The 27,851-nt window shown below is 46.9% G+C and overlaps 2 protein-coding genes across 4 annotated transcripts in view; both read left to right on the forward strand.

The window, feature by feature from the left end:
- Nucleotides 1–27,851, forward strand: part of LOC309332210 (afadin- and alpha-actinin-binding protein A-like) — a 101,682-nt gene that overhangs the window by 17,687 nt on the left and 56,144 nt on the right. The window lies entirely within an intron of this gene.
- MISP3 (MISP family member 3) lies at nt 10,158–27,803 on the forward strand. Of its 3 annotated transcripts, none has more exons than XM_081844926.1 (4): nt 10,158–10,337; nt 12,365–14,879; nt 19,822–19,886; nt 26,628–27,803. In XM_081844926.1, exons 1-4 carry the CDS (start codon nt 10,218–10,220, stop codon nt 26,721–26,723), a joined length of 2,796 nt encoding a protein of 931 aa, XP_081701052.1. In that variant the 5' UTR covers nt 10,158–10,217; the 3' UTR covers nt 26,724–27,803. The 3 variants fall into 3 exon arrangements, with proteins under 3 accessions (XP_081701052.1, XP_081701051.1, XP_081701053.1); XM_081844925.1 differs by having other exon boundaries at nt 10,160–10,337; nt 19,822–19,904; XM_081844927.1 differs by lacking the exon at nt 10,158–10,337 and adding an exon at nt 10,558–10,689 and having other exon boundaries at nt 19,822–19,904.

Below are 27,851 nucleotides of genomic sequence, written 5' to 3' on the forward strand. Positions count from 1 at the left end.
GCGCAGGATAGTAGGCACCCTGGAAATGATCTCTTTCAGCTTCTGCCTTCTGGAAGAAGGTACAGGGTTATAAAGACCAGGACTAGCCGCCTGAGAAACAGTTTCTACGCAAATGCAATTCTGATTCTAAACACAGCATAAGGGGTCTCTATAGTATAGTGTATTTTATAGTATGGTATAGTGTACCGTATTTTAAAATGGGGTTTCAGAGTTTTTAGGGGGGCTTGAATGTTTTATGTAGTTTTTCAATTTCATTATTCTGTATGGGACAATGACAATAAAGATATCGTATATCGTTCCTTTTATCATATGTGGTAGTCTTGTAGTAAGGTTAAAGCTCACTGGGAAATGATATACAATGAATTGAAAAAGATGTTCAAAATAACTTTTGTAAAAAAAAAAACAACCAGAACCTTTTCTTTGGGAATTAAAGGAACAGAGCTACCTAAGTCCCAGCAAAGGAAGAATGGATACAAAAACTTATGGAATATGCAGAAATGACAAAACTTACTGGAAGAATAAGAAATCAAGATAAAAAAAACATTTTATAAAAGAATGGAAATGGTTTATTGAATATTTGCAGATAAATTGCAAACAGATAAAATCATTGGCAGGATTATTGTAATAAGAGTACATATTTAAAGTAGATAATTAAATGAGCAAATTAAATGAATTTGGATATGCAGAAGATATTTAAAAATAAATTTAACGAACCGCATAAAGAGGGGGAAGAAAGTCAAACTTTGAAATGTTAAATTGCTTGTAAAACTAATGAAATGTGTAAACTTGAAAAGTATAAATAATTTTTTTAAAAAAATAAAGACACCCTGGGGAATGCTGCCAGGTGGCCAGTGCAGGCAATAAGGAACTAGAGGAACCAAGGGCATGATCCGGCAAAAGGCATTTCCTGATGTAAAAAGATCTGAAAAACCACAAGGTATTTGGAGAAAATACGAGGTGCAAATGCAATGTATCATGCTCTCTAGTATTCCGACAAATTGTCATCCACAAGGTTGGTAGAACCCAGCCCATAAAAACCAGCACAACAAAACACTTCATTACATGGGTAAGAACAGTTCTGGTTAGTTCTGTTGCGCCCCCTGCTGGCAAGCCAATGTAGTGCGCCTACTTCCCAGCCTTTCGCAGCCTCCTTCCTCTCACTTTTCTGTAACTGGCTGCTGAGTCTTCTTCCTCACACCCCACTGCCTTTCTTGCACCCCCATATTTCAGTACCTGCTACCAGCAAGTATGTCCTTCATCGTGTGGATCGTACGCTTCCTACCTATCGCTCTTAATTTGTAAACTGCTTTTACAATTGCTCAAATTTCCATTCCACAGATGAAGCAAGAAAAGCAGTTCTTAACAAATTAAACACTCGGCCGGCCAGCTGCTAATTCTTATTGCTTGACAATAAAATGCTCTTATTTAGGTTAAAAGGTTATTTATGTATGCCAGTACTGCGGCCCGTGTTTTGTTAGCCCCAAAATGGAAAACGAGAGAGGTCACAACCAAAGAAGTATGGCAACTGAAGCTGATGGAATATGCTCAGCTTGCAGACTTAACATATAGAACAAGAAGAACATATGTTTAGAGAAGATTGGAAAATGTTTATTGAATATATGGGGGGGGGGATTGTGTACACTTGAAGACCTTGGCAGCATTAAGATAAATTCAACAGTGTAAATAAATTTTGATGGATTTAATACAATGGTACCTTGGCTTACATACACTTCAGGTTACATACGCTTCAGGTTACAGATGCTTCAGGTTACAGACTCCACTAACCCAGAAATATTACCTCGGGTTAAGAACTTTGCTTCAGGATGAGAACAGTTTCTCATCCTGCGCTGGCACAGCGGCAGAAGGAGGCCCCATTAGCTAAAGTGGGGCTTCAGGTTAAGAACAGTTTCAAGTTAAGAACAGACCTCCAGAACGAATTAAGTTCTTAACCAGAGGTACAACTGTAATGGAATACTGAATGGTTTAGTTTATGTAAAATATTCAGGGCTTTATGATATGCAAAATGAACCATGGAAAGAGAAGAATGGAAGACACTGATATTTTAAGGATGTTTAAATGAGTATTTTAAACTGTAAAACAGAAAATTTAATAAAAATTATATACATATAAAAACAATAAAATGCTATTTTTATTTGCCTAAGGAACCAGTGGTGCTTTGAGGTTCCATTTCTCCGCTAATAGTTCTTCCCTGAGGTTTCCCATCTCTTCTCCAAGGAATATTAATCAGCTTAGGACTCTAAAGACGACTGTGTACCAAACACTGCCCTAGCAAGGCAGGGCTGGCGATTAGCAAGACAGAAATAGATGACATTCTTCTTGATTGACTTGGAAGGGTGTTGGAGTAGGAGAGGGGAGAATTCTTCATCATCTGCTTATTATTCAAGATCCACCCAAGATCTGGTTTACATGATCTAGGAGATCTAACAGGGATGCTGGGGTGCAATGCTCTTATATTGTGTCAAAGTAGATTAGTGGAATCATATACAGTGATACCTCAGGTTAAGTACTTAATTCGTTCCGGAGGTCCGTTCTTAACCTGAAACTGTTCTTAACCTGAAGCATTATTTCTGGGTTAGCGGAGTCTGTAACCTGAAGCATCTGTAACCCGAGGTACCACTGTACGATGGAATCCTTTTAACTAAAAAAGGATGTTTCCTGACAACTCAGAAGCTTTCTGCATACATAATACCTGCCAGGACCAAAGTATGTGCCTGGTGCCTTGGCACAGAGTCTTTTTTTGCTTTCAAGGCACAGAGAATACTGTCTCCTACTTACAATGAACTAAAGGAATTTCATATCTGTATAGGCCTGGTGCGTTGTTCTGTGGCCATTAGTATCAGTGAAGAGCTGCTAGCCTGCCGTTTACTTCGCATTTTTCTTTGCTTCTGTTTTTTATGGGGACCTATAATTCAGCTTTATAAGGGACCCGGTGGCGCTGTAGGTTAAACCACAGAGCCTAGGACTTGCCGATCAGAAGGTCGGCGGTTTAAATCCCTGCAACGGGGTGAGCTCCTGTTGCTCGGTCCCTGCTCCTGCCAAACTAGCAGTTCGAAAGCACAAAGTGCAAGTAGATAAATAGTTACCATTCCGGCGGGAAGGTAAACGGCATTTCCGTGCACTGCTCTGGTTCACCAGAAGCGGCTTAGTCATGCTGGCCACATGACCCGGAAGCTGCACGCCGGCTCCCTCGGCCAATAAAGCGAGATGAGCGCCGCAACCCCAGAGTCGGCCGCGACTGGACCTAATGGCCAGGGATCCCTTTACCTTTATAATTCAGCTTTCAGGTGATTGCTGAGCAGCAATCTCACAGGAGCACTCAAGGCCACTAGGGTGGGAAAGATCTGAATTTGGGAAGTATTTGCTCAACTAGATGAGCTCCTGGTTGGTGAAAAGTCTTTGGCAGATGGGGGGAGGGGGGAGGGAAAAAAAACAGGGTGTGAAAGAAGGCAGAGATCTGTTCCTCTGCAGCAATCTAGGTATGAAACCAGTCAGTCATACAGAAACAGAGTAGGAAAGTCAATTGGGGACAGACAGACCCCACCACTGGTTTCCTGCCCATTTCTGTTTAGAAAGGGTGCACTGTGAGGACCAGGAATCAATTTCTGAACCTGGAGTCTGCATATGCTCCAAATGCCTATATTTATCCTGCTTTCTGTCCCTGGTAAATCTCTGTCACTAACTTGCACCCGTGTCTGTGGTATTGAACAGAATGTTTAATAGAATGAATATTTGTAATAAATGGAATATAATATTTAATTTCTCCGGGTATATTGGTGTGTACTCGATTCCTTTCCTCTCCCCAGCCTTTCCAATTGTAAAAGTTATTGAATGTACTTCCGTCTAAGAGAAATGTATGCAGTAATTAAGAGAGGCGACCTGGAGGTCCTATATTTATGGTAAGCTCTCTGCAGGTGTCCCTTTGACTGTCTGCACTCAGAGTCAAACCAGGTGGCAAATTCCGTTAACCTTTTTGTGGCAGTATTTTGGATCACGGTTGTTAAGTGTAGTTTTAGCCTTTCTGTGAGTGTCTTGAATAATTTCATGGCCTCAGCAGCGGAGTTAGCCGATATAATCGCAGTATGGATGTCCTTTAGCTGTTTGAAGAAGGTGAGTCAGGGCTGCGTTGAGTAGGGGGGACCATTTGATTCTTTTAGCTGCGGATACGCCAAGATTTGCATTAGGGCTATATTGCAGTTTTACGATAGAATTGTTAAGGAGCGGACCTGCAAAAGCCAGAGTAAAGGGTAAGCGGTCGCTTTCAATGTTATAGCCCACTTGGAACTCCGTGACAAACTTGTATGCAAATCTTGAGATTAAGATATAATCTATACTATAGTATACTATATATAGTATACTTGAGATTAAGATATAATCTATACTATAGTATACTATAGTAATCTATACTACTATCTATACTATCTATATTATATAGATATTATCTATAATCTATAGTAATCTATACTACCTCCAAACTTTGTGAAGTGGGTGTATTTCCCAGGGCAATCCCCCTCTATATTGCCGTTTAATATCAGAAGGTTCCTCTGCTTTGCGGCCTGGGCTAAGCAAAGTCCTGGGTAGTTGCATCTAAGATCTTTAGAATGTACCTGAGCTGCTGCTAACAAGCAACACAACTTGATCCTCTGGATTCTGGAAGATTAAGCGCTCTTCGTTTTTTCAAAAAGAAATCTCTTACGGTCCATTTACTGCAAATAACCCCATGCTTTGAAGCCAGGGCAAGGCAGGCTGCCCCGGAGTATGTATGCTTTCATGACTTTGTTCGCTTCATGCATTTCAATCTTTTTTGCAGAAAGGCAGCATAAAAATAAGCAGGAAAGAATTTTTAGCAGTGCTAGAGAAGGCAGATGCCCAGAATTTACAAAGAATGGGAATGCGTACAGGAATATATGATAATATTTGGTTTCAGAGCTTAAATTTAACATGCAATAGCCTGAAGTACGCAAGGATACAAGAGAATATTACAATACAAATGGAAAAACAAACTTAATAGCTATCAACACAACAAGAAATAACAGTATGAAGAGAAGATCGCACATGGCTGAAGGGAAGTACAGTGGTACCTCGGGTTACAGACGCTTCAGGTTACAGACTCCGCTAACACAGAAACAGTACCTCGGGTTAAGAACTTTGCTTCAGGATAAGAACAGAAATCGTGCTCCGGCGGCACAGCGGCAGCAGGAGGCCCCATTAGCTAAAGTGGTACCTCAGGTTAAGAACAGTTTCAGGTTAAGAACGGACCTCCAGAATGAATTAAGTTCTTAACCCGAGGTACCACTGTAATGGGTAAAGGGGGAGGTAATTGGAAAATTGTAGAGGACAAACATGCAATTTGGGAGGTTAAGAACAAGGAATTAAAAGAAGAAGATTTAAGTTAAAGAATAGTAAAATAAGGAAATCTGAGAAGAATTTAGTACAAATGAAAAGTGAGAGTCATGTTATTGCTTCTGTCTTGGTTTCTTTGGTTGTAAAGTCCTATGTTGTAAAGATTGTACATAAAATCAATAAAATGTTTTTTTAAAAAACAGAACGAGGGACTATGGATGAAACTAAGTGTGTGGCTATTGAGAGAAGTTGTGGCCCTCCTGCAATGTGGTGATGTAGTTCTCACTGCCAGCCCCTGGCATTTGACCATCTCAAGCAGCTGTACCTCATGATCTGGAAAAGGCATCTAAGGCTCCCTTGCGGTGGGAAAAAGCATGCTGGGCCCCAGTTCACAGACCACATGCAAAGGAATGTGAGGTGCATCAAACATATGCTGCTTCATTGGCACCCCTAAATATGTCTGTGCCTCACTTTCACCTCTACTCCCCCGGCAGTGGCACTCTGAGATATGGGCGGCGTCTATTAAATATTGCAAAGAAGAGAAAGAAGAGAGATATTAGTCTTGAGATTCAAATGTAATAGTGAAAATAACTTGCCAACAAAGGTCCGTATAGTTAAAGCTATGGTTTTCCCAGTAGTGATGTATGGAAGTGAGAGCTGGACCATAAAGAAGGCTGATCGCCGAAGAATTGATGCTTTTGAATTATGGTGCTGGAGGAGACTCTTGAGAGTCCCATGGACTGCAAGAAGATCAAACCTCTCCATTCTGAAGGAAATCACTGGAAGATCCTGAAGCTGAGACTCCAATATTTTGGCCACCTCATGAGAAAAGAAGACTCCCTGGAAAAGACCCTGATGCTGGGAAAGATGGAGGGCACAAGGAGAAGGGGACGACAGTGGATGAGATGGTTGGACAGTGTTCTTGAAGCTACCAGCATGAGTTTGACCAAACTGCAGGAGGCAGTGGAAGACAGGAGTGCCTGGTGTGCTCTGGTCCATGGGGTCACGACTAAACAACAACAACAGTGAAAATAAGAAATGTAAATCAAGTAAATAGATTGGAAAATTTTCAGATGTGATTGATGGAAGTTTAAAAAAAAATGTATAAGATGTTAAAGTACGTTTAATTATTGTCGAAAATGATATGTTGAAAACTAGTAAAAAAATTGTGTGTGTATATATATATATATATATATATATAAATAGATGTGGGTGCCATCACGCTCACCCTGCGTGGTTGACCTTGGGCCCTGCCTCTATTTCCCTTGGAGCTTTCCTCCCCCTTCCATTCACAGAACTGATCCCAATCTCTCCTGGGTGACGTGAAACACTTTTGAAGGAACATTTCCTCCTACCAATCGCCAGAGGCTCTGGAATCTGGATTTCCCCAGTTCCAGCCTGGATAATCATAACGTCGCCAGGCACGGGGTGACTTTGTGACTCTCAGATCCCACGAAGGAGCAGCACTGAGCTTGGTACCTCGGTGTACCAGGCCTGCCTGCCTGCAACCTGCACGCGGGAGGGGGCGGGGGGGGGGCAGGGAGTGGATCCAGTCTGTGCTGGGCAGGGAAGGGTGGTTGTGCAAAGCCTCTCAGCCTGATCGCAGTTATTCAAGTCCTTGAGCGTCCTCTAATCCCATCAAACAACAGAACTTGAGCTGGCTCTCGCTCTCTCTCTCTCTCCGCCCCCCCAACCCCCCCTCCTGCCTCATGGCACACAGCTGCAGTCTTTTCAGGGGTGATGCTGCCTGTGACTGGGGGGGTGGGCGCAGCAGCACTGCAGAACATGTGGCTGTATCAAACAAGATGCCGGGGTGCAGCCTTTAGATCAGGGGTAGGCAACCTAAGGCCTGGGGGCTGGTTTGCAAACTATTTTTGGAAGCCGAACATCCGAAGGGGCTTCTGCAGCTTCTGATTGGCTACAGGAGCTCCCTGCAGCCAGCCAGAAGTTGCGCTTTGGTTTCCAAACGTTTTGGAAGTTGAAAGGACTTCTGGAACGGATTCAGTTTGAATTCCAAGGTATGACTCTGTGTGTGTGTGTGAGAGGGGGGGGGGCAAGGCCTGCCATTGCAATACTGCTCAGCATTCATAGCTGTCAGCTTTCCCCTTTTCTTGCGAGGAATCCTATTCGGAATAAGGGAATTAGCCTTAAAAAAAGGGGGAAGTTGACTGCTAAGTCAGCATTACCTGCACTGATTGCATCATGGGTAGGCAAACTAAGGCCTGCGGGGCCGGATAAGGCCCAATTGCCTTCTGAATCCGGCCCACAGACGGTCCGGGAATCAGCTTGTTTTTACATGAGTAGAACGTGTGCTTTTATTTAAAATGCATCTCTGGGTTATTTGTGGGGCATTGGAATTTGTTCTCCCCCCCCCTTCAAAATATAATCCAGCCCCCCACAAGATCTGAGTGACAGTGGACCGGCCCCCTGCTGAAAAAGTTTGCTGACCCCTGCCTTAGATCATGTGCTGGGGCAGCTTGGGAGCACAATGGCAAAAGTTCAACCCTAAAAGCTCTGCCTTTATTCCTGTCCTTCTTTAATCTCCCCTTGGAATCCTCCTTGGGAAGGATGAAATGGCCAGTACATTACAGCATACCCCCCCCCCGAAAGCCAGAAAATCATATGGCCCTCCCCTTGCTTTTTAGCCAACTATTTCCCCACTCCAAATTCAATTTTTCTTAGAGCCTTGCCTAAAATTCCATGCTGCAACTTCCTTAAGCCAGGAGCATAGACACTATTTGTTTGCATTTTGTCAAGTGGCAGCAAAGGAACTGTTGAAGGGTCAGGTCTCACACTGGGAAACTCCTGCTGATGAAAGCGTAGCAGGCAATGCAAGTTGGGAGAGACCCCTCTCCCTCTGTGTAAGGCAATAAGCCTCATGACATGACGGTCAGCCTTTGGTTCACCTGCTTGACACCTGCCTGATGTTGGGGTCAAGGGGACTCTTGGACCAGGAGCTGGGAAGGAAAGAACTTTTAGGAGCTACAAGGCTCACGTCTTCCATCCACAAACAACAGCTAGGCATTCATTGGCATCTAATCGGTAGTTCAGCCCAAACAGGAAGGTATTTAGAGGTTTTTTAGAGGATGCTCCCCAATTTACACGATTTCACTTACGCGCTTGGGGGCCCAGAACAAAAACCCTGCATAATTGGGGGGGGGGATGCTTGTATATCTCACAGAAGCTGAAATGTGAACTGCTGTTGATGAGAAGAGCCCAGCCAGATCAGATCGTCGCCTTTCTAGTCCAGCACTAGACGTGGGTGGTGCTGTGGTCTAAACCACTGAGGCTCTTGGACTCGTCAATCAGAAGGTCAGCGGTTCAAAGCCCCGCAATGGGGTGAGCTCCCATTGCTCTATCCCAGCTTCTGCCGACCTAGCAGTTCGAAAGCACACTAGTGCAAGTAGATAAATAGGTATCACTGCGACAGGAAGGTAAATGGCGTTTCTGTGCACTCTGGCTTCTGTCATGATGTTCTGTTGTGCCAGAAACGTTTTAGTCATGCTGGTCACATGACCTGGAAAGCTGTCTGTGGACAAACGCCGGCTCCCTCGGCCTGAAAGCGAGATGAGCACCACAACCCGATAGTCGCCTTTGACTGGATTTGACCATCCAGGGGTCCTTTACCTTTTTTACCTTACCTTAGTCCAGCATTCTGTTTTCACACAGTGGACAACCAGAAACCCTTAATAGGCCCACCAAGTTCTGTGACTGCTTGTTGATAAATGTGGTTTACAAGTATTAAAAGGCCTACCGTTCCTGATCCGGATTTATTTGTACGATGCTTTTCCACCAAAAAATAATGCAAGGAATGTTCTGAGCAGGGAGAAGGAATTCTGTCTCTGCCGTGAATATATGGGGCAAGAATGTTAGTGTATATCAGAGGCAGGGGGTGTTACTAGCCTGGTGAAAGGAAGACCTGCCCGAGGGAGTTCCCATGTCCCCCCACTTCCCTGGAGTCTCTACAGGAAGGGGGTCAGAAATTCTGATGGTGAAGAAAGCTTGATTCTCCCCAGCTCCACAACTCATGCAGAATGCAGGTGGTCCCTTACCTTTCCCACCCCGACCTGGCCACAGTGATCCATGCGACGGTCACCTCCAGGCTTGACTACTGTAATTCGCTCTACGCGGGGCTGCCCTTGAAGCTGTCCCAGAAACTCCAGCGGGTGCAGAATGCTGCAGCGAGGCTCCTCATGGGGGCTCTGCCATGGGAGCATATTCACCCAGTGCTTTTCCAGCTGCGCTGGCTCCCGGTGGAGTACAGGGTCAGATTTAAGGTGCTGGTTTTGACCTTTAAAGCCCTTCACGGCCTAGGACTCTCGTACCTACGGGACTGCCTCTCCCGGTATGCCCCACGGAGGACCTTAAGGTCCATAAATAGCAACACCCTAGTGGTCCCGGGCCCTAAGGAAGTTAGATTAGCCTCAACCAGAGCCAGGGCCTTTTCAACCCTGGCTCCAGCCTGGTGGAACGCTCTGCCTCATGAGACCAGGGCCCTGCAGGATCTGATTTCTTTCCGCAGGGCCTGTAAGACAGAGTTGTTCCACCTGGCCTTTGGCTTGGAGTCAGTTTGATTCCCTCCCCCTCTTTCTTTTTTCCTTTCTCGTCCTGTGATGAGGCTGCATTTTAATGTTTTAATGTTGTATTTTAATCTTGTTTTTAAGTTGTATTCATTCAACTTGTTTTTATTATTGGTTGTTGGCCGCCCTGAGCCCAGTCTTGGCTGGGGAGGGCGGGGTATGAATAAAATTTATTATTATTATTATTAGAGAGAGTTGGGCAGGAACTCCATTGCAGGGAAGAACAGAAAAACACAGGGGCTGCTTTGGTGGATTGGGTCAAGGTCCTGGCTAGGCATGCAAGTGCCACAGGAGCTGTACAGATGCCTTCCGAAAGCCCCCAAACAAGGGCATGAACCTTCCCTGTCAATACAGCATCTGGAAAGAAAAAATTATATCCTGCCACAGTGCGTGAAGGTTTGTTCAGCTTTCCTTGCTAATAGCCACCAATAGGCTGAGATTCCTGCATGAATCTCTCTGTTCCCAAGAATGTCCCTTGCATGTGGTTAATATTCTATGCCATTGCACAACTGCCTGTGCTTTGTTGTGCATATTTCGGGGAGGAGTGGCCCCAGGGCTGTGCATTTTCTTGGCAACTCTTTTTGCAATTGTGCGGCAGGGCTGTGTCCTCCCCGCAGATTAGCTTGGGGCGTGTAATTGGCTCAGTGGCTGAGCATAAAGCCCAGGGAAACCACCTCCTGCTGGGACAGACTACCAGGGGTCCAGGACTCCGGCCAGGCAGAATCTGGAGAGCGTGTGTCAGTGGCAGGTAAGAGAATGCCTCTGAGATACAGGGTGCGGGCATCACTCTGCAGGTTGGAAGAGGATAATGGATAGAGCAATCCTTAGGCAGGCAGTAAACAATTAGTTAATCCACTGGGTCATGAGAAGAGAGTGGAAAGAGATGGGGGTGGGGACTGATTAGGGCATGGGTAGGCAAACTAAGGCCCAGGGGCCGGATGCAGCCCAATCGCCTTCTAAATCCAGCACGCAGACAGTCCAGGAATCAGTGTGTTTTTACATGAGTAGAATGTGTCCTTTTATTTAAAATGCATCTCTGCGTTATTTGTGGGGCATAGGAATTTCCCCCCAAAATATAGTCCAGCCCCCCACAAGGTCTGAGGGACAGTGGACCGGCCCCCTGCTGAAGAAGTTTGCTGACCCCTGGATTAGGGGCTCATACGGTCAGACTCTGGAGTAGCAAGGGCTGCAATGTCCCAAGATTGAGCCCTGGTCATTATTGGACTGAAATAATTTTTTTCCTTCACAGGGGTGGGATAAATAAATCCCTTCCCCTTTCATCTTCCTGGAATATAGCTCCTGCTTTGCTTTTCATGAATGCACTCCCCCCACTCCAAGGCAGATGGTTGTACAAAGCATTTCAGGGTGTGATCCTGCTTGCTCATATAATATCCATCCCAGAACAGCAGGGGAAGGGTTTGGGAAGGTCTCTGGAAGCTGCATGTTAATATCCTTCATGGCTGTACAGGGCTCCCAATTTTTGTCTATTGGAAAAGGTAGTTATTCCTGCCACCCGTTGGTGGAGAAGGAATCAAATTCCCTGCTACCAGAAGCACTAAGTAGGGAACAAATAGGTGCTTGGTTGGCCCCTGGACTGCGTTTCAGATCACCTATATAAAAATCAGGAGGGTTTTTTTTCCCCTCCAGCCAGGATTTTCAGGTCCGTGTTCGAGCAGGTTTATTTCATACTGGCATTTTCACTGGGAAACGGCTGCATTTTACCTCTGAATCGGAGCAAATGGCAATCCTTGGGAAACCTGACTGCCATTTGCTTCAATTCAGTGGTCAAACGTGGGTTTTCCTGCTTGGACATGGATCTTGAAATCCTGGACTTGTGCCTAAAAACATGTTATGAAAGGAAGTGTGGATGAGCCCCAGGTGCGAGGGAAGGAGCCAGGGAAGGGCATAGAAGAGTGCAGAAAATATTTGGCCCTGTGCTAACCCCCTTCTCCACTGGCTCAGGGGTTAGCACAGGGGTCAGCAAACTTTTTCAGCAGGGGGCCGGTCCACTGTCCCTCAGACCTTGTGGAGGGCCGGACTATATTTTTGCGGGGGAAATGAACAAATTCCTATGCTCCACAAATAATGTATTTTAAATAAAAGCACACATTCTACTCATGTAAAAACACGTTGATTCCCGGAACATCTGTGGGCCGGATTTAGAAGGCGATTGGGCCAGATTCGGCCCCCGGGCCTTAGGTTGCCTACCCATGGGTTAGCAGGTAAGGAGGAGGAAGAAAGGAAGCTGCAGAGAAACCCAACTCCAGCACCCCTTGGCACCCTGTGACTCCATTGCCAGGAGAGGGAGCCATCACCTCATTGTTTCTTGAGCTCAGGCCATGGGTGTAGTGGGAACCAACACAAAAGAGATGTATGCTTTTGTTCAAGGTTTCTGTTCTGTTTTATTTTTTCCAAAAAAAAAGAGCCACACCCTGGCCTGGATGAGCACCGAAACTCTGCCACTGCCTCCCTCAGCTGCTGGGTTGTGCCACAGAGACCAGGAGAACTCCTGTGTGGATGTATTCGGGGACATGGTGGAAAGTGGGACTATGGCTGAAAATGTCCCCATAGCCACCCCACCCAACAACTCCTTGGTCCCCTCGCTCGATGTTGCCACTGGTTCCGTTGCCAAAGACAATGTGCTGCAGGAACCGTCCACCTCAGGACAGGAGGGCAACCATTTTGAGAGGGGCCCCCCATCTCCAGTCACGCCTCCAGGGGGGACTGAAATGGCAGAGGTTTTCACGTCAGCAGACCAAGGGCAGGATGACGGCTATTCCGCTCACCAGGACAAGACGCCAAGTCCCTCCCCGGAGCAACCGAATGCTGAAGATGCTGCAAGCCTGTTGGCCCAAGGGGGACATGGCAGCCAATCTGTGTGTTGTGACAAGATGACGGATGCCCAGTGTCCTACTGGGACCTTGGAACAGCTGGCGCAAGAGGAGGAGGCCAGTCTGAATCACTGCCATGAGAAGAACGGAGCTGGGCCCACTGACTCCTTGAAACAGTTGGAGCATGGCCAAGAAGAAAAAGGAACTCTTCTTCTTCATTGTGTGGAGACCTCAGGTGTTTCTCAGGAGCAACAGAACTCCACCAGCACCTCAAATCAACTGGACGTATGGGAGGAGAGTGGCATTGTGGGTAGTCACCGCCAGGATCCTGCTTCAGAATCGCTAGAGGAACCTGAACATGCCACCGCTGCATCCTCCGAGCCACCCAGCATCTCGCTTCCGGGGACCAATTCCCCAAAGCAGTCATGGGAGGGAGATTGTTTGGTCTTTCCCAGCCACCATCCCAGCTCCGCTCCCTGTGCTGAGCATCAGGAGACGTTTGGCACTGCCAGCGTTGATCAAGAGGTAAAACCAGTCTGCTCGGAAACGGTAGAGGCTGGCAAGGAGGAAAGCATGCCCAGGGAGCTGGGTGATCAGTCCCAAGCTGCAGAGGAATATCTGGGTAACCTGAATGGGCAGTTATTTGGGGAGGGCTCGGCGGATCACTCTCAAACAACGGAGAAGCAAGATGCCCAAGATTCTGAACGCACCCCAGCCGGACTTTCACTGGCATTGATAGACTCTCAGCCAAATGTTGGCACCTATTGCCAGCAGAGGGCAGCAGGCGCAGATGGCGACACTCCCCTCCAGGCAGCGCCAAGGCAGTCTCCTGTGGCAACCGGTGACTCCTCTGGACCTGCCTACTGGGGCCTGGCTCCTGACTGTGGCAGGCAAGAGAGAGAAGGACTGGCTGCTGAGGAATCGAGCGGAGCTGGCAACGACAGCCAAGCCCAGGGTGAGGCTGGAGCCAAGGCTGCGCTGGAATCCGAGAAGGAAGAGGAGGCGTCCAGCAGCGCTGGGCCTGGGAAAGCCACCTGCGTGCCGGAGAGTACAAAGGACCTAGCCGGTGCCAAAGATCCAGCCAGAGACTCACCTGGCTTGGAAAGCCCGACTGGCACAAGGGATCCAGCTGGTCCCCAAGACCAAGCTGGGACCATGGTGCTAGCTAGCGCTGAAGATCCACTTGGGGCCAGGGACAGAGCGGGCTCTCAAGATTTGGCCAGCACCACATGCCCAGTTGCTGTTTCGGAGCACGACACTTCCAGTCCGAAACCTGGAGACCAGTCGCTACTTGGTGCCAGGGACCCTGCCAGCGCAGAAGACCTGGTGAGCCCTGCAGACCCGGTCTGTGCCACATCCACGCCCAGCAGGCCCTCTGGGACTGGCGGCATGGACTGGACGGGAAACGCCACGGAGCGTACGGAGGCCCTGCACCCTGCCACCGAGACCCCGATCGAGCGAGAGATCCGTCTCCACCAGGAACGGGAAGAGCACCTGCGGCGGCAAAGGGGCCTGGCCAGCCCCTGGGGCACTCAGGAGTATGTGGAGGTGCGTATCAGGCCTATCCTGAACCAGAACGTGGGGCCCCCCATGCTGCCCAAGGAGAAGGAGCGCCAGTGGGCTGGGGTTCAAATGCAGAGGGAGATCCAGAGGGAATGTCAACGTGAAGAGGACCTGGTCCAGCTGGGGAAGGTCAGGGGGGCCTACGACCGTGGCACCCCGCAAGAGATGCAGGAGAAGATGATGATTTTTGAACAGCATCCCAGCCCAGAACCTCCAGCCCCCAGGAATATGCTGTGCAGCAGCCCCAGAGGGGCGAGGGGTCTCTCCTTTGCGGAGGCCAACAGCACCGCCAACATGGTCATCGTGGACTCTGGTGCTCTGCTGCGAGCCCAACGGCCGCTGGCCGAGAGAACCCCTGCCTCGGCCAACCCCTTCTTCTGCTTGCGTGCCAAAAGCCCCCAGTCTCTGCTGGAGCAGGAGGTCCAAGAAGCTCAGGAACGAGAGCGGGAGCTGCAGAGGCAGAGGCACAACCTGTACGGCTCAGCATTGCCCTGCCAGGCTGCAGAGGCCTCAGCTCAGGATGAGGAGACCCCCAGCCAGCCAGGTAAGGGGCAAGGTGCGATGAGCAAGTGTGGGGAAGAGGGAGAATGGGGGTCACCCGCTGGGACTGAAGGGCCGTTGGTTCAGGACTGGGAGAAGAAAGCGCTTCTTCGCACAACACGTAATTAACTCATGGGCTTGGTTTCCCATAAGATGTGTTCATAGCCGTTGGATTAGTTGGCCTTAGAATGAAACAGGCAAACACACAGAGGAAAGCTCAGTGGAGCCTCCAGTTTCAGAGGCAGCGCACTGCAGAACGCCAGTTGCAAGGTTAGATTTCAGACCACAGGGAAGGGCTGTTGCTGTAATGACCTCCTTGCTGGACTTCCCAGAGGCATCTTACTGGCCATTGCTGGAAATAGAACGCTGGGCTAGAGGAAGCTTTTACGTACAGTGGTACCTCAGGTTAAGTACTTAATTTGTTCCAGAGGTCCGTTCTTAACCTGAACTGTTCTTAACCTGAAGCACCACTTTAGCTAATGGGACTTCCTGCTGCCACCAGAGCACGATTTCTGTTCTCATCCTGAAGCAAAGTTCTAAACCCGAGGTAATATTTCTGGGTTAGCGGCGTCTGTAACCTGAAGCGTATGTAACCTGAAGCATATGTAACCCGAGGTACCACTGTACTTGTGATAGCTAAGTGGGATTCTTACATTCAGATTTGGCATTGCATTCAAATCTGAATGTAGAATTCCTACTTGGCCATCCTGAGTCCCTGTCAGGGGAAAAAGCAGCGAATGAATAAATATATAATGGTAATAATAAGGACATAAAAGGGACCAAGGGACCCCTCTTGTATTCAGTTACATATTTACTGCATATGCACCCAACTGTTCCGCCAAGGAGCCCAAGGCAGAGTTCTCCCCATTCTATGTTATCCTTACAAGCAGGTGAGGCTGAGAGACGGCGACTGGCCCAAGGACGCCAGGTGAGCTGCATGGCTTAGTGGGGATGCAAAGCTTGGCCTCACAGGCTCAATATTCTGACCACAAGCAGCAGGATCATTACCTTTTCATGCCCTGCTTGTGGGCTTCAGAAAAGCACCTTGCTGGCCACTGTCAGAACCAGGCGGTTCCATTAGGTGGACCTTTGGTGAAGTCCACCAGAGCTCTTCTTACAATCGGTGATTTAAGGAGTAGCTCTGTAGAAAAGCAAAGAATGCTGTGGGATCTTAAAAGACTGGCTCCTTTCTTGTGTGGCATCAGTTTTCACAAGCAAGGTGGGTTTTCATTTTCCTGTCTGGTGCCAAAAGGTGAACTAAGAAGGCTGTATGCATACAAATGCAAGGCTTGCGTAAACAACAGAAGCTGTTGCTTGGAACAGTAATATTTCTGGAGGGAAGCATATGGTCTAGAAACTTGCTATTTGCTTTTGAAAGCTGATGTTCTTGGTTTTCTAGTAACATGCCTTGCCACAGAACTCCTGCGAAAGTCCTGTTTTGTAGGACAGAGCTTTCCAAACGGCATTCCGACATGTTAGTGTGTCGGCTGCAGTGTGCAGGTGTGTCGTGTGAACACGCCCCCGCGCTCCTCCCGGGGCTGGAAAGGGGTTATTTTAAGCTCTGGTTTGCTAGTAAAACTGAATTACTGTGTTGCAAAACGATGCATGTCTGAAAAGTGTGTTGCCAACATGAAAAGTTTGAAAAGCTCTGCTGTAAGGAATAAATATCACTTCCAAGGACCAGCTCCAACATTAGGCAGAGTGAAGCAGCGGACTCAGGCAACTAAAACTGAGTATCAAGAGAAGGCAGGAAATTGTTATTTAATGTTCTTGTACTTTTACTGCTAGGGAGGAGGAGAGGCACTTGTGGTGTTTTCTGCCTCAGGTGCCAAAATAACTTGACCCCCCTCCCTGTCCTCCACCACATCATAGACCTTGCAGCAGCTCCACCTCAGGCAAAAATTGCCTTAGTCCAGCATTCTCGCTTGCAAAATCATTAAGATGAAAAGGGATCATGAAAACCGCCACCCTTTCATATCACACCTGCACGGTCCTTCTGACTCACACCTGGCTCCATAGCAGCAGGACCCAACAATCAAAGGAATGTGGCATCTAACACAACATTTAGCATTTCCATTGAATCTGGGCGCACTTACAGCCCTGAACTCTGGCGTGACTTACAAATTGAAGCGCTGGAACTTTCCAATCAAATCCCTATCACTGGGTAACCTTGAGTTTGTATGCAAATCAGATAGTAAAAAATTCCCCTTTTTTAACTTTTACTTTTACTTATTCAATTTATATACCACCCTTTATCCAAAGATCTCAGGGCGGTGTAGAAGATTAGAAATGCATTGCAAAACATCAGTGACAAAAACATCAGAAAAATATAGTAAAAAGCAGACTGACAGACAGCCTAATAGTAAAATAATACTAAGACCAGTCCTCTCCTCCACATTTTAACAGGCCATAGATTACTTAATAGCCTTAGGCCTGAATAAAGAGGAATGGTTTTGCCTGGCATCTAAAAATATGTAATGATGGCGCCAGGCGAGCCTCTCTGGGGAGAGCATGCCACAATTGTGGAACCACCTCAAAAAACGTCTGTTCTCTTGTTCACACCCTCCAAACCTCTGGGGTGGGGGAGACATACAGAAGGGCCTCAGATTACAAGTGCACAAAAATACACAGAGAGCAGTGTATGAACCTTTCAGGCTCATAGGATGTCCAGTTTCTCATCTCCGATTGCTACTCAGGCTGCTTAAGGCCTGACACAACCTGTTCTTGAATGAAGAGAAAAAGAGACTGAGCGTGTGCTCTGTTGTCATCACAGACAGGGATGTAGGTGTCACAGAACTCTGTGTCTGGATTTTGGACCATATTTCCCACTTGCCTTTGCACACAGATGCTTTGGACTTCAACTCTCATCAGGCCCAGCCATAAGGGAGTTGTAGTCCAAAACATGCGGGGCAATGGAGTGGGAAAGGGCTGGCAGAGAAAATGTTCCAGTGCCATTCTTCTTCATATCTGCATCCCCTGGCCACCCAGTGTTTGAATATAATAACCTTCCTGGAAGGGCAAGTTCTTCTGGTAAGGTAGCCTGCCTGAAGAAGCAGATTTTGGTGGCACCGTTCAAGGACAAAACATTGCCATGTACTTCATTAGAAGACATCTGAAGGCAGCCCTGTTTAGGGAAGTTTTTAATGCTTGAAATTTCATTCTGTTTAATGTTTTGTTGGGAGCCGCCCAGAGTGGCTGGGGAAACCCGGCCAGATGGGTGGGCTATAAATATATTATTATTATTATTATTATTATTATTATTTACTGTGAGACGTTTATTGCCATGGAGGGTACACTATCTGGAGCCTCTGCACCAAGGCCCAAAATGAGTCGGGCTCTTGGCTAAGGGTTTGTGGGGTGAGCTGCAGCTACAGAAGTTATTACACACAGCCATTTCCTTGCCTCCTTGTAAGCTTAGCACCTGAGCCAATGTGTTGTAATGAGGGATGTGGGTGGCGCTGTGGTCTGAACCACTGAGCCTCTTGGACTTGCTGATCAGAAGGTTGGCAGTTCAAATCCACACAACGGGGTGAACTCCCATTGCTCTGTCCCAGCTCCTGCCTACCTAGCAGTTCAAAAGCACACCAGTGCAAGTAGATAAATAGGTACTGCTGCAGCGGGAAGGTAAACGGCATTTCCATGTGGTCTGGTTTCTGTCACGGTGTCCCGTTGCGCCAGAAGCAGTTTAGTCATGCTGGCCACATGACCTGGAAAGCTGTCTGTGGACAAACGCCGGCTCTCTCGGCCTGAAAGTGAGATGAGCACCGCAACCCCATAGCTGCCTTTGACTGGACTTAACCATCCAGGAGTTCTTTACCTTTCACCTTTTTAGCTTAATGATCAGAGCATTGGACTATGTAAAGGTAAAGGGACCCCTGACCATTAGGTCCAGTCGTGGCCGACTCCGGGGTTGCGGCGCTCATCTCACTTTATTGGCCAAGGGAGCCAGCGTACAGCTTCCGGGTCATGTGGCCAGCATGACTAAACCGCTTCTGGCAAACCAGAGCAGCACACGGAAACTCCGTTTACCTTCCCGCTGGAGTGGTACCTATTTATCTACTTGCACTGGCATGCTTTCGAACTGCTAGGTTGACAGGAGCAGGGACCGAGCAACGGGAGCTCACCTCGTTGTGGGGATTCGAACTGCTGACCTTCTGATCGGCAAGCCCTAGGCTCTGATCGGCATAACCCACAGCGTCACCCGCGTCCCACAATTGAACTATGAGCCAGTTCAAATCCCCACTCAGATGGGGTGACCCTAGGCCAGTCACTGTATCCTACTGTGTCATTCTATTTGTGCAATGACTTCTGTTTGCACAGCAGAACTGCTGCTCCCTCTCTCCCTGCGTCTTCTAGGTTCCCCACCCAAGATTTTCTTTGCCCAGGGCAGGGGGCTGTTGCAGAGAGAGGAGCTCCTGGTTAAGGAGAAATGGGGTGGTGTTTGGTGGTATGCACACTTCCTTGAGCTCCTTGGGGAAAACAGAATGATATAGATAGATTAAATAAACAAATTAGGGTCCCAGCTGCACCATGAGAACCTGGCAGGAAACAGAACCGGAATGTGTACCTAGCGGGTGGTAATAGTTTTCCTAGGCTGCTGTAGCAAACACAGGGTTGGTTGAATTTTAACAGAGGCAAGACTGAAAGGGAAACCAGCAGGTGTAACCAGGGACAAGGAAATGTCACCAGAGGGACGCAAAGGTTGTAAAACGGAAACTGGGAGAAACTGCTTTCCTGACAGGGAAAGAATGTGGAAAGAATGTTCTTTCTCTCTCCAGTTCCCCATCTTCAGGGCCTGAAAGAAAACCCTTCCCTAAGACTATAGATGTGGGTGGGTTGAGAAAATTGCACTTTGGGAAATGCAGGTGGCCAGAAGCACTCTTATTACTGACCGTTAGCCCTGTGTCACCGTTGAGACCTGTCCTTTGTCTCTGTCTCCTTCTCAGAGAGACCTTCCTGCAAGAAGCTGGATGTCACCTGGCCCCCTCCAAGCCCTCCGGAGACCTCTCAGGTGAATGGCCTCCATCAGGTAACAAGCGCAGGGGAGCAGTGCCCTTATCACACAGCTATGACTGGCGGCCTGTAGCTATCCTCAGAAAGCAGCACCAGCTGCCTCTGTGGGCCAACAAGACACCTGTGGTAGAGAGCGGCCATCTTACAAGGAAGGAGTTGGAGTAAAAATATCCTGCGATGCGCAACTCTCAATCTCACTTGAAGCGTAAGCAGGAAAAGCAACTACCACATATGCCTCAAGGTACCAGCGGGCAGATATTGGTCTGATATTAGTTCACATCATGATTGCAAACATGCAGTCCATGTTCAAATGGCCGGCCTTATTATAACAACGGCCACACGGCTGCTGACCTGACTGAATCCACACTTGCTCTCCGACCAAATATTTTTTATTAATTTTCCATTTAAACATATATAATCACATCGTTATTATCCACTTTACTTCTTTGGCTCTTTAGAGCCTGTTGACTTCCTTCCCTCCCGCCTCTTGGCTTTCAAAACTAAGCTTGTTTACACAGCATTTTATATATTTTCCAATTCTAATGTACCGTATTTTTCTATGTATAAGACTAGGTTTTTTCCCCTAAAAACTAATGTCAAAAACTAGGAGGCATCTTATACATGGGGCCATCTCCCCCCATTTTCTTAAATATGAGTCCCCCAAAATAGTCTTATACATTCCGTCTTAAAGACTGAAAAATACGGTAACTCATTACAAAATACCTCATAATTTAAATAAATATAGAAAGGTAAGAAATTTCTCATTACAAGTCTTCAAATAACCCTGCTAGTGTTCTTAATTGCTTACAATGATCTTTCAAATATTGTATAAATTTACTCTAGTCCTTTTGGAATACTCGATCGCGCTGGTTTCAGAGTTTTCCTGTCAGCTTCGCCAGTTCTGCTAAGTCCATCAGTTTCATCTGCCACTCTTCTTTCGTTGGTACTTCTTGTTGTTTCCATTTTTGGGCTAAAAGGGTTCTTGCCACTGTTTTTCCATACATGAGCAGTCTTTTGTCTTTTTTCTTTTCTTGGTATCTCTTCGCCTACTATGCCCAGTAAAAAGGCTTCTGGTTTTTTAACAAAAGTGTTTTTAAACATTTTCTTTAACTCATTATATATCATTTCCCAGAAAGCCTTTACCTCTTTACAAGTCCACCACTTACACTCATTAGATCTTGTCTTATACATTTTTGCAAGTTTTGATGGTGTTAAATACAACCTATACATCATTTTCATCACATTTTCTTTAAGTGCACTGCATGCAGTAAAATTAATATCTTCATTCCACAGCCTTTCCCACGATTCTAACTGAATATTATATCCAAAATCTTTACCCATTGTATCATCACCCCTTTAACCGCTTCATCTTTAGTATGCCACTTCAAAAGTAATTTGTACATTTTCAATAATATTTTCCAATATTATCCAATAAATCTATCTCCAACCTAGATCTTACTGTATCAAAACCATTTTTCTTTTTCTCTTCCTTAAACACCTCATTTGCCTGGTGGTATTGCAACCAATCCGTCAATAATTCTTTTATTTCTTCAAATGTTTTTAATTTTAACTGACTTCCTACCTCTGTCGACAAATCTCTATACGTGGCCCACTCTCCTTTCATATTTAACTTTTTTACTGTTGTTGCTTCAATTGGAGGGAGCCACCGAGGAGTTTTACATTCCAATAAGTTTTTATATTTGGTTCCACACCTCATAAATTGATTTTCTTATTGTGTGATTCAGGAATCCTTTATGCACTTTTACTTTATCATACCATAAATATGCGTGTCATCCATATTGGACTCTCCAGAGTTTTAGACCAACCAAAGCCTCAATCAGCCCTGGGGTGGAGGAGCTGAACTTTCAGTATGCAAACCATGTGCTGTTATCTCTGAGCGACAAACACACACACACACACACACTCCACTGTTGGATACCCCATGCCTTTTTTTTTTTGTCTCCCTTGCTGTTAACATTTCAGTGGCAAATTCCTTCAAGATTCCTTCAAATCGTTTTGCTTATACTGCTCTGGAGAACAGGTGCTCGTCGACAAAACTATATGCATTATTTTTACATAACAGCAAGGGCTAGAATCCTATTCATTCATTATTTGCCGTTAGTAACTTGTGGTTAGCAACTGCTGTAACTCAGACTGCAATCTTATACACACTCTTCAGGCTGCATAATACATTACCGGCTTAAAATGCATCTAGGTCGTTCTTTTTCTCAATTGGGATTGAAGCTGGTTTTGCAGAAAGCGCATCAAAATGCAGTGTTTCCTAAGAAACAACAGGATAGGCGCAGGGCGGGTATGGATTGTGACTTACATGGTGTGTACGCTGCTTCTCAAGCCCTGGATGCAGAGCAAATGGAACTGGGAATAAATTCCACTGAACTAAGAGCCAAGCTAGACAATATGTTAGCTATGGCAGTGTACACACTGTTTATTCTGCATCAAGTGCACTCTTACTGCTCGTTTGAGAATCTGTGTACACACAACATTAGCTACAAGCTATATCTATCCTGCTGTTGTTATGAAATACTACATTTTGATGTGTCTCCCCCCCCCCCAACCCACAAACCAGCTTCAATCTGCATTGAGAAAAAGAATGACCCTGCGTGTTTTAAATCGGTAATGTGCACACAGTCTACATGCATGGGCATAGGCAGGGGGGAGCACCTGCCCCCCCTAAATCAAGTAAATAAATAAAAATGCTTAACTAACTGACCAATTGCGTCACAGATAACTCTGTTCTGCCCCCGCCCCCAATAAATCCTGGCTATACTCATGCCTACATGCATGGTCGTAGCCAGGATTTTTGTTAGGGGAGCAGGTCTTTTGTGGGGGTGGGCAGAACATGCAACTGCCCCTTCCTCCCCCCCTGGCTATGCCCATGCCTACATGTCTGGGCCCTTAAGTGCAGGGTTTTGCTTTGTTTTATCCAATTTGGATAAAGGAGCCTGATCTGGATGCAGATGCTAGTGTGATAAGAGGAAAGGGGACTTTATCCCTTCCCCACCCCTGTTGTGTCCTCAGTTTGTTTAAGAAAAGAGTTCTCATTGAAGCAATCAAGAGTCCCTCTGCCCAGCATCATCTGGGCATGAGAAGTGGGATCCAGATCAGGACCAAGATTACAGCACAGGGCTAAAGGGTTAAACCCTCTGTACCTCCATCTTATGATCTGGAATTGGTAGGGAGAAACCCTGCACTTAGAGGCACAGGTATGTACATAAGTGCAGGGGTACCCAACCTTTTTGGGCCTGGGGGCACATTTGGAAACCCCTGAAATGTTCATGAGCCCCACAAAACATCCATTTTGCAGAAGACAAATAGCAAGATTCAGGAATACCCCCCGCCCCGAAACAAACAACAGGCAAAGTATTTACATGCCCACTCCCTCCAAAAAAAACCAAGCGGTGCAGACAACAAACAAACAAAACTCTCCAAAGCTCCCAAAACGCGTTTTTTAAATAATAAAAAAGAAGTAGTAACCCTTTGGAGGGATCCAGGGCCTTGGCAGATGCCAAGCTGATACATTGGGCTTATCCACACTTACCATTTGCCCCTTTTCCCCAGGCACAGGTCCACACTTCAAAGCTCTGTGTCCAAGTGTTTTCTTCTTACCCTGAGGCTTTTCTGTGAGAACCTGCTCTTTAGTGCTCAGTCGGAGCAAGCATCAGTCCAGGTTTTCTGCAGATTGCTGTTTGCTCCGATTGAGCTTTAAAGAGCAGGTTTTCACGGGGAAAGCTCCACAGCAAAGAAAAGGGCACTCGGACATGGAATTTTAAAGTGTGGACCGTGTCTGGAAAGAGCTGAGGAAAGGCAAATGTGGATAAGTCCATTGTCTCGTTTGGCTCTGAGCAGAAAATGTGTGTGTCTGCTTGCAAAGGTCAGACTCTCAAATTAGTTTCTGAATGTGGAAGGCACAATACTTGACAGATCAATAGTTTGATAGGCGTTCATCAAAAGGTAGCGCAATGAAATGGGGCCAGGCTGATGTTCTAAAGAGGGGAAATGATAGAAGCTCTCCTCCACACTGTTTTCAGAAGGCTACAGGGACATGATTTGGTTAAAAATGAGAGAGGGGTTTGGATTTTATTAAAGACTCCCTACCATTCCACGAACAATTCAAGCATTATTTTGGTGCACAGGGCAGGCGGTGTGTGTGTGTGAGGATCCTAGCAGTGCTTGACTCTCTCTAATTAACATGTCCACAATTCTGCTTGCCCCATGCCTAGAAAGCATGCCCAGCCGTTTTCCCTGGGAAAACCCACTCTTTAATGCTAAATCGGAACAAACGGCAATCTGCAGAAAACAGTTGCCGTTTGTTCCAATTCAATTCCAATTGGAACAGTTGCCATTTGTTCCAATTCAGCACCAAACTATGGGTTTTCCTGGCAGAAAGCGAGGAGGCAAAGGGAAGTATGGATGAGCCCCCAGGAACTGCAAAAGAGCAACTCCATCCTGTTTCAACTAGGCTTGCAGAGAAAAGCTGGGGGGGGGGGGTTGTGCTCCATTGGCCAGGTCCCCTCGATTTGTGTTGTGCTTTAATGGCACGCACACACAAATATCCAGTGGAAACAAGTCTTGGTTATCTTTCCTTTGCATTTCTCGATTTCATAAAACACACACAAGACAAGCACACACTTCAATAGGTTCATTGTAATGCATTAAAATTTTGTTTCCTTTGCTGCTGATAAATAGCAAAGCTGAGCATAGCAGGGCTGAGCCTGCCATTCCTCATTTCACGTGGCTGCAAAATGCTGGCAGGACAGGAGGCAATAAAACTTTGTATCGTTTGCCTGCTTCTTGATATGGTAAAAGCCAGGCTGTTTTGTTTCTGAAAGCTGAAGGTCCCATCTAATAGGTTATTGTATTAATAGGTTATTGTATTTTAGTGTTTTGTTGGAAGCCGCCCAGAGTGGCTGGGGAAACCCAGCCAGACGGGCGGAGTAGAAATAAATAAATAAATAAATAAATAAATAAATAATCTTGAAAAGGGCCTGAGGGGCCTTCTGCACAGTGCCTGCCAGCAAGACCCCTTCCACACCCACAGGAGAGAAGGGGGCATAAAAATCACCTCCTCTCAGGTGCTGAACTCCTCTTGTGACACCTGAAGTGCCCCCCCCCAATCCCCAGCTCAGCACTCCACCTGGTTTGCCTGCAGAAAGAATCCGCCAAGCTTTCCAGCAGGGGAGAGAGAGGGGTCCTTGGAGCAGCTTCCAGGAAGAGAGCAGCATTGGTGCCCCATCCAGCCCAAAGGAGGTGCATTTCTCCTGTCTAGATAACCTCGCCTGCTTCTCAGATTTTTGGGGGGGAGGGGCACCAATACAGCAGGGACGCGGGTGGCGCTGTGGGTTAAACCACAGAGCCTAGGACTTGCCGATCAGAAGGTCAGCGGTTCGAATACCCATGACGGGGTGAGCTCCCGTTGCTCAGTCCCTGCTCCTGCCAACCTAGCAGTTTGAAAGCACGTCAAAGTGCAAGTAGATAAAAGTGCAAGTAGATACATAGGCACCGCTCCGGCGGGAAGGTAAACGGCGTTTCCGTGCGCTGCTCTGGTTCGCCAGAAGCGGCTTAGTCATGCTGGCCACATGACCCGGAAGCTGTCCCTTGGGAAATAAAGCGAGATGAGCGCCGCAACCCCAGAGTCGGTCACAACTGGACCTAATGGTCAGGGGTCCCTTTACCTTTACCTTACCAATACAGCTCCTTCCCATGGGTGCCAGGGATCCTAGTTTTGCCTCTGCACATTCACCCCTTTTTCCTGCCCTGTATCCCTTTTGCTTAGCTGTAAGGAGAAGCACCCCCGTCCCCAGGAGGGGTATCTGCAATAGGAGCCTAGGGTGCTGGGGCCTCAATGGAAGCCTGATGGTGCTAGTCCCTGGGATAACAGAAGATTTACCTTGCTACAAAGTTAGTGCTCAGCCCCACTTCCCCTTGGCCTGTGCCTAAAAAGCACAGGTCTCAGTAGTTTTTTACTTTCTAGGCACAGGTCTGAGCCGTTTCCCCTTTGCCCAGCTCCTTTCCCAGGGAAAGTCTGCTCTTTAGCTTTAAACAGGAACAAATGGCAATTTGTGGAAAACCCGCTTGCCGTTTGAGCACTAAAGAGGAACAAGAGGAAGCATGGGTAAGCCTTTAGTGAAAGTGGGTGCAGCTTCAGTTTTCCACTTCTGCACCAAAAAGGTCCCTTCGTGTTTCAAAGACCCAAAGCTCTAAACTCTACTCACTTCAAAGGGAGCATGCATAAGGTTGCAGCATGCATGCTTGCGAATTCGTCCTAGCACAAACCACAACGTATTGTTACATCTTAAAATTTAGCTCGTTAATTATGATTTGGGAGTGCTTTTTATTTCTTTTTTAAAGGGACAGCCACCTCCACCAAAAGCATGAAGAAGTTTTAAATTTCAGCAGAAGAATGGGGTGGGTGAATTAAGAATTGTTTTAGGTATGTGGGGCTCTGCTCCTTGAGTGTAATAATTGGGCTCCGTGGAACTGCCCACAGGGCATGGGGCAAAACAATTTTCCTATTGAAGCAATAAGTGTTTCTTTGCAGAGAAATTGGGTCTTCAGTCTTTTCTGTTCAGAAACAGCCGCACCCACCCAGAGCCTCCAGTCCTTTATCACTAAGCAGAGAAAGCTCTCTGCCCCAGCCTTCACCCTGCATGTTTCCTCACTTTCTGTGGACTCTCGCTCACTTTCCCCACTTTCTCTCTCCCCTCATTTAACCCCACAGCCGGAGAGAAGCCCCCGAATCCTCCGCCGACAGAGGAGTGCCTTAATCCAGCGCTGGGAGTCGGGAGCTGTTGGCAACCAGGACAGTGAAGATTAGGGGGCTGCCTCAGCAAGAAAAGCCACTGGGTCGCGTCTCCAGTGCAAAAGACACAAGGGCCCCCCTGTGCCTCCCCCAAACTTGCACAAAACATAACTCACGGTGTGCATGTCGAGTGCACCTCTGGAGCCGACTGTGTATTCTTTCCACTCCACCTTTTGATTTGACAAAAAAAAAAAAAAAAAGTCCAAAAGCACGTCTGCACAACCAGTCTGATCACAAGGCAGAAATAGCATTTCTAACCGGCTGCCTTCTTCCAAATTTTATCCTGGAACAAAGAGGAGAAAGATTTAAGGGATGGGCTCCAAAGCATTACGGTTCATTTTAGTTCCTTTTTTTACGTAGGTAACACCTGCTTGGACACTGATTTCTCAACCCAAGGGCTTTCCAAACACAGGTTTCCCCTACATTTGGTCTGTTTTGGGCAACCCCACACTGAAGTGTACGGGTGGATCCATGCGCAAGAGCAGCTACACTTAAGTGCATGTGTAGGAGCTGTACCATGCCAGCAACATCTTTTCCTGTTGAGGTCCAGTTGTTTATGGGGAAGCGCCATAGCTCCATAGTAGCAGAGCACCTGGCTTGCAAGGAGAAAATCCTAGGTATAATCCCAGGTAGGGCTGGGAGAGGCTCCTGCCTGGAACCCTGGAGAGGTGCTGCCAGTCAGTGTAGGCAATTCTGAGCCAGATGGAACACAGGTCTGACTCTGTGAGGCAGATTCCTACATTCCTATGTTTAACTGGCTGCAGAGGGCCAATAATCTGGGCAGACTTGTGCCTTTGGGCATCTATCTCAGGTGACTTGCGACTGTTCCCCCAAGACTTCTTTCATCCTCAGATTTGACCAAGTCACATGTGGGTTTTGTCCCTGGGTATTCAAACTTGTGTACAAACAAGTATTGTAGGAACCAGCCCACAGGCGGTTGATGAAAGATGGCAATTTTTTTACTCTGGGGTAGATGCTTTTGCCACCGACTCTCTTTTTCATTCAGCAAAATAAGAATCAAACAAGAATCTTTCAATGAAAAGAGCTCCTTGATTTTGTCTATGCCAGCAAGAATTAAAAGTAAATCAAACGGGAGTGACTCCAGATTGTTGCCTTTTGTAAATACTACGAGAACACTGACCT

The sequence above is a fragment of the Podarcis erhardii genome (assembly GCF_964252035.2).
Source record: "Podarcis erhardii genome assembly, chromosome: 17".
Lineage (NCBI taxonomy): Eukaryota > Metazoa > Chordata > Lepidosauria > Squamata > Lacertidae > Podarcis > Podarcis erhardii.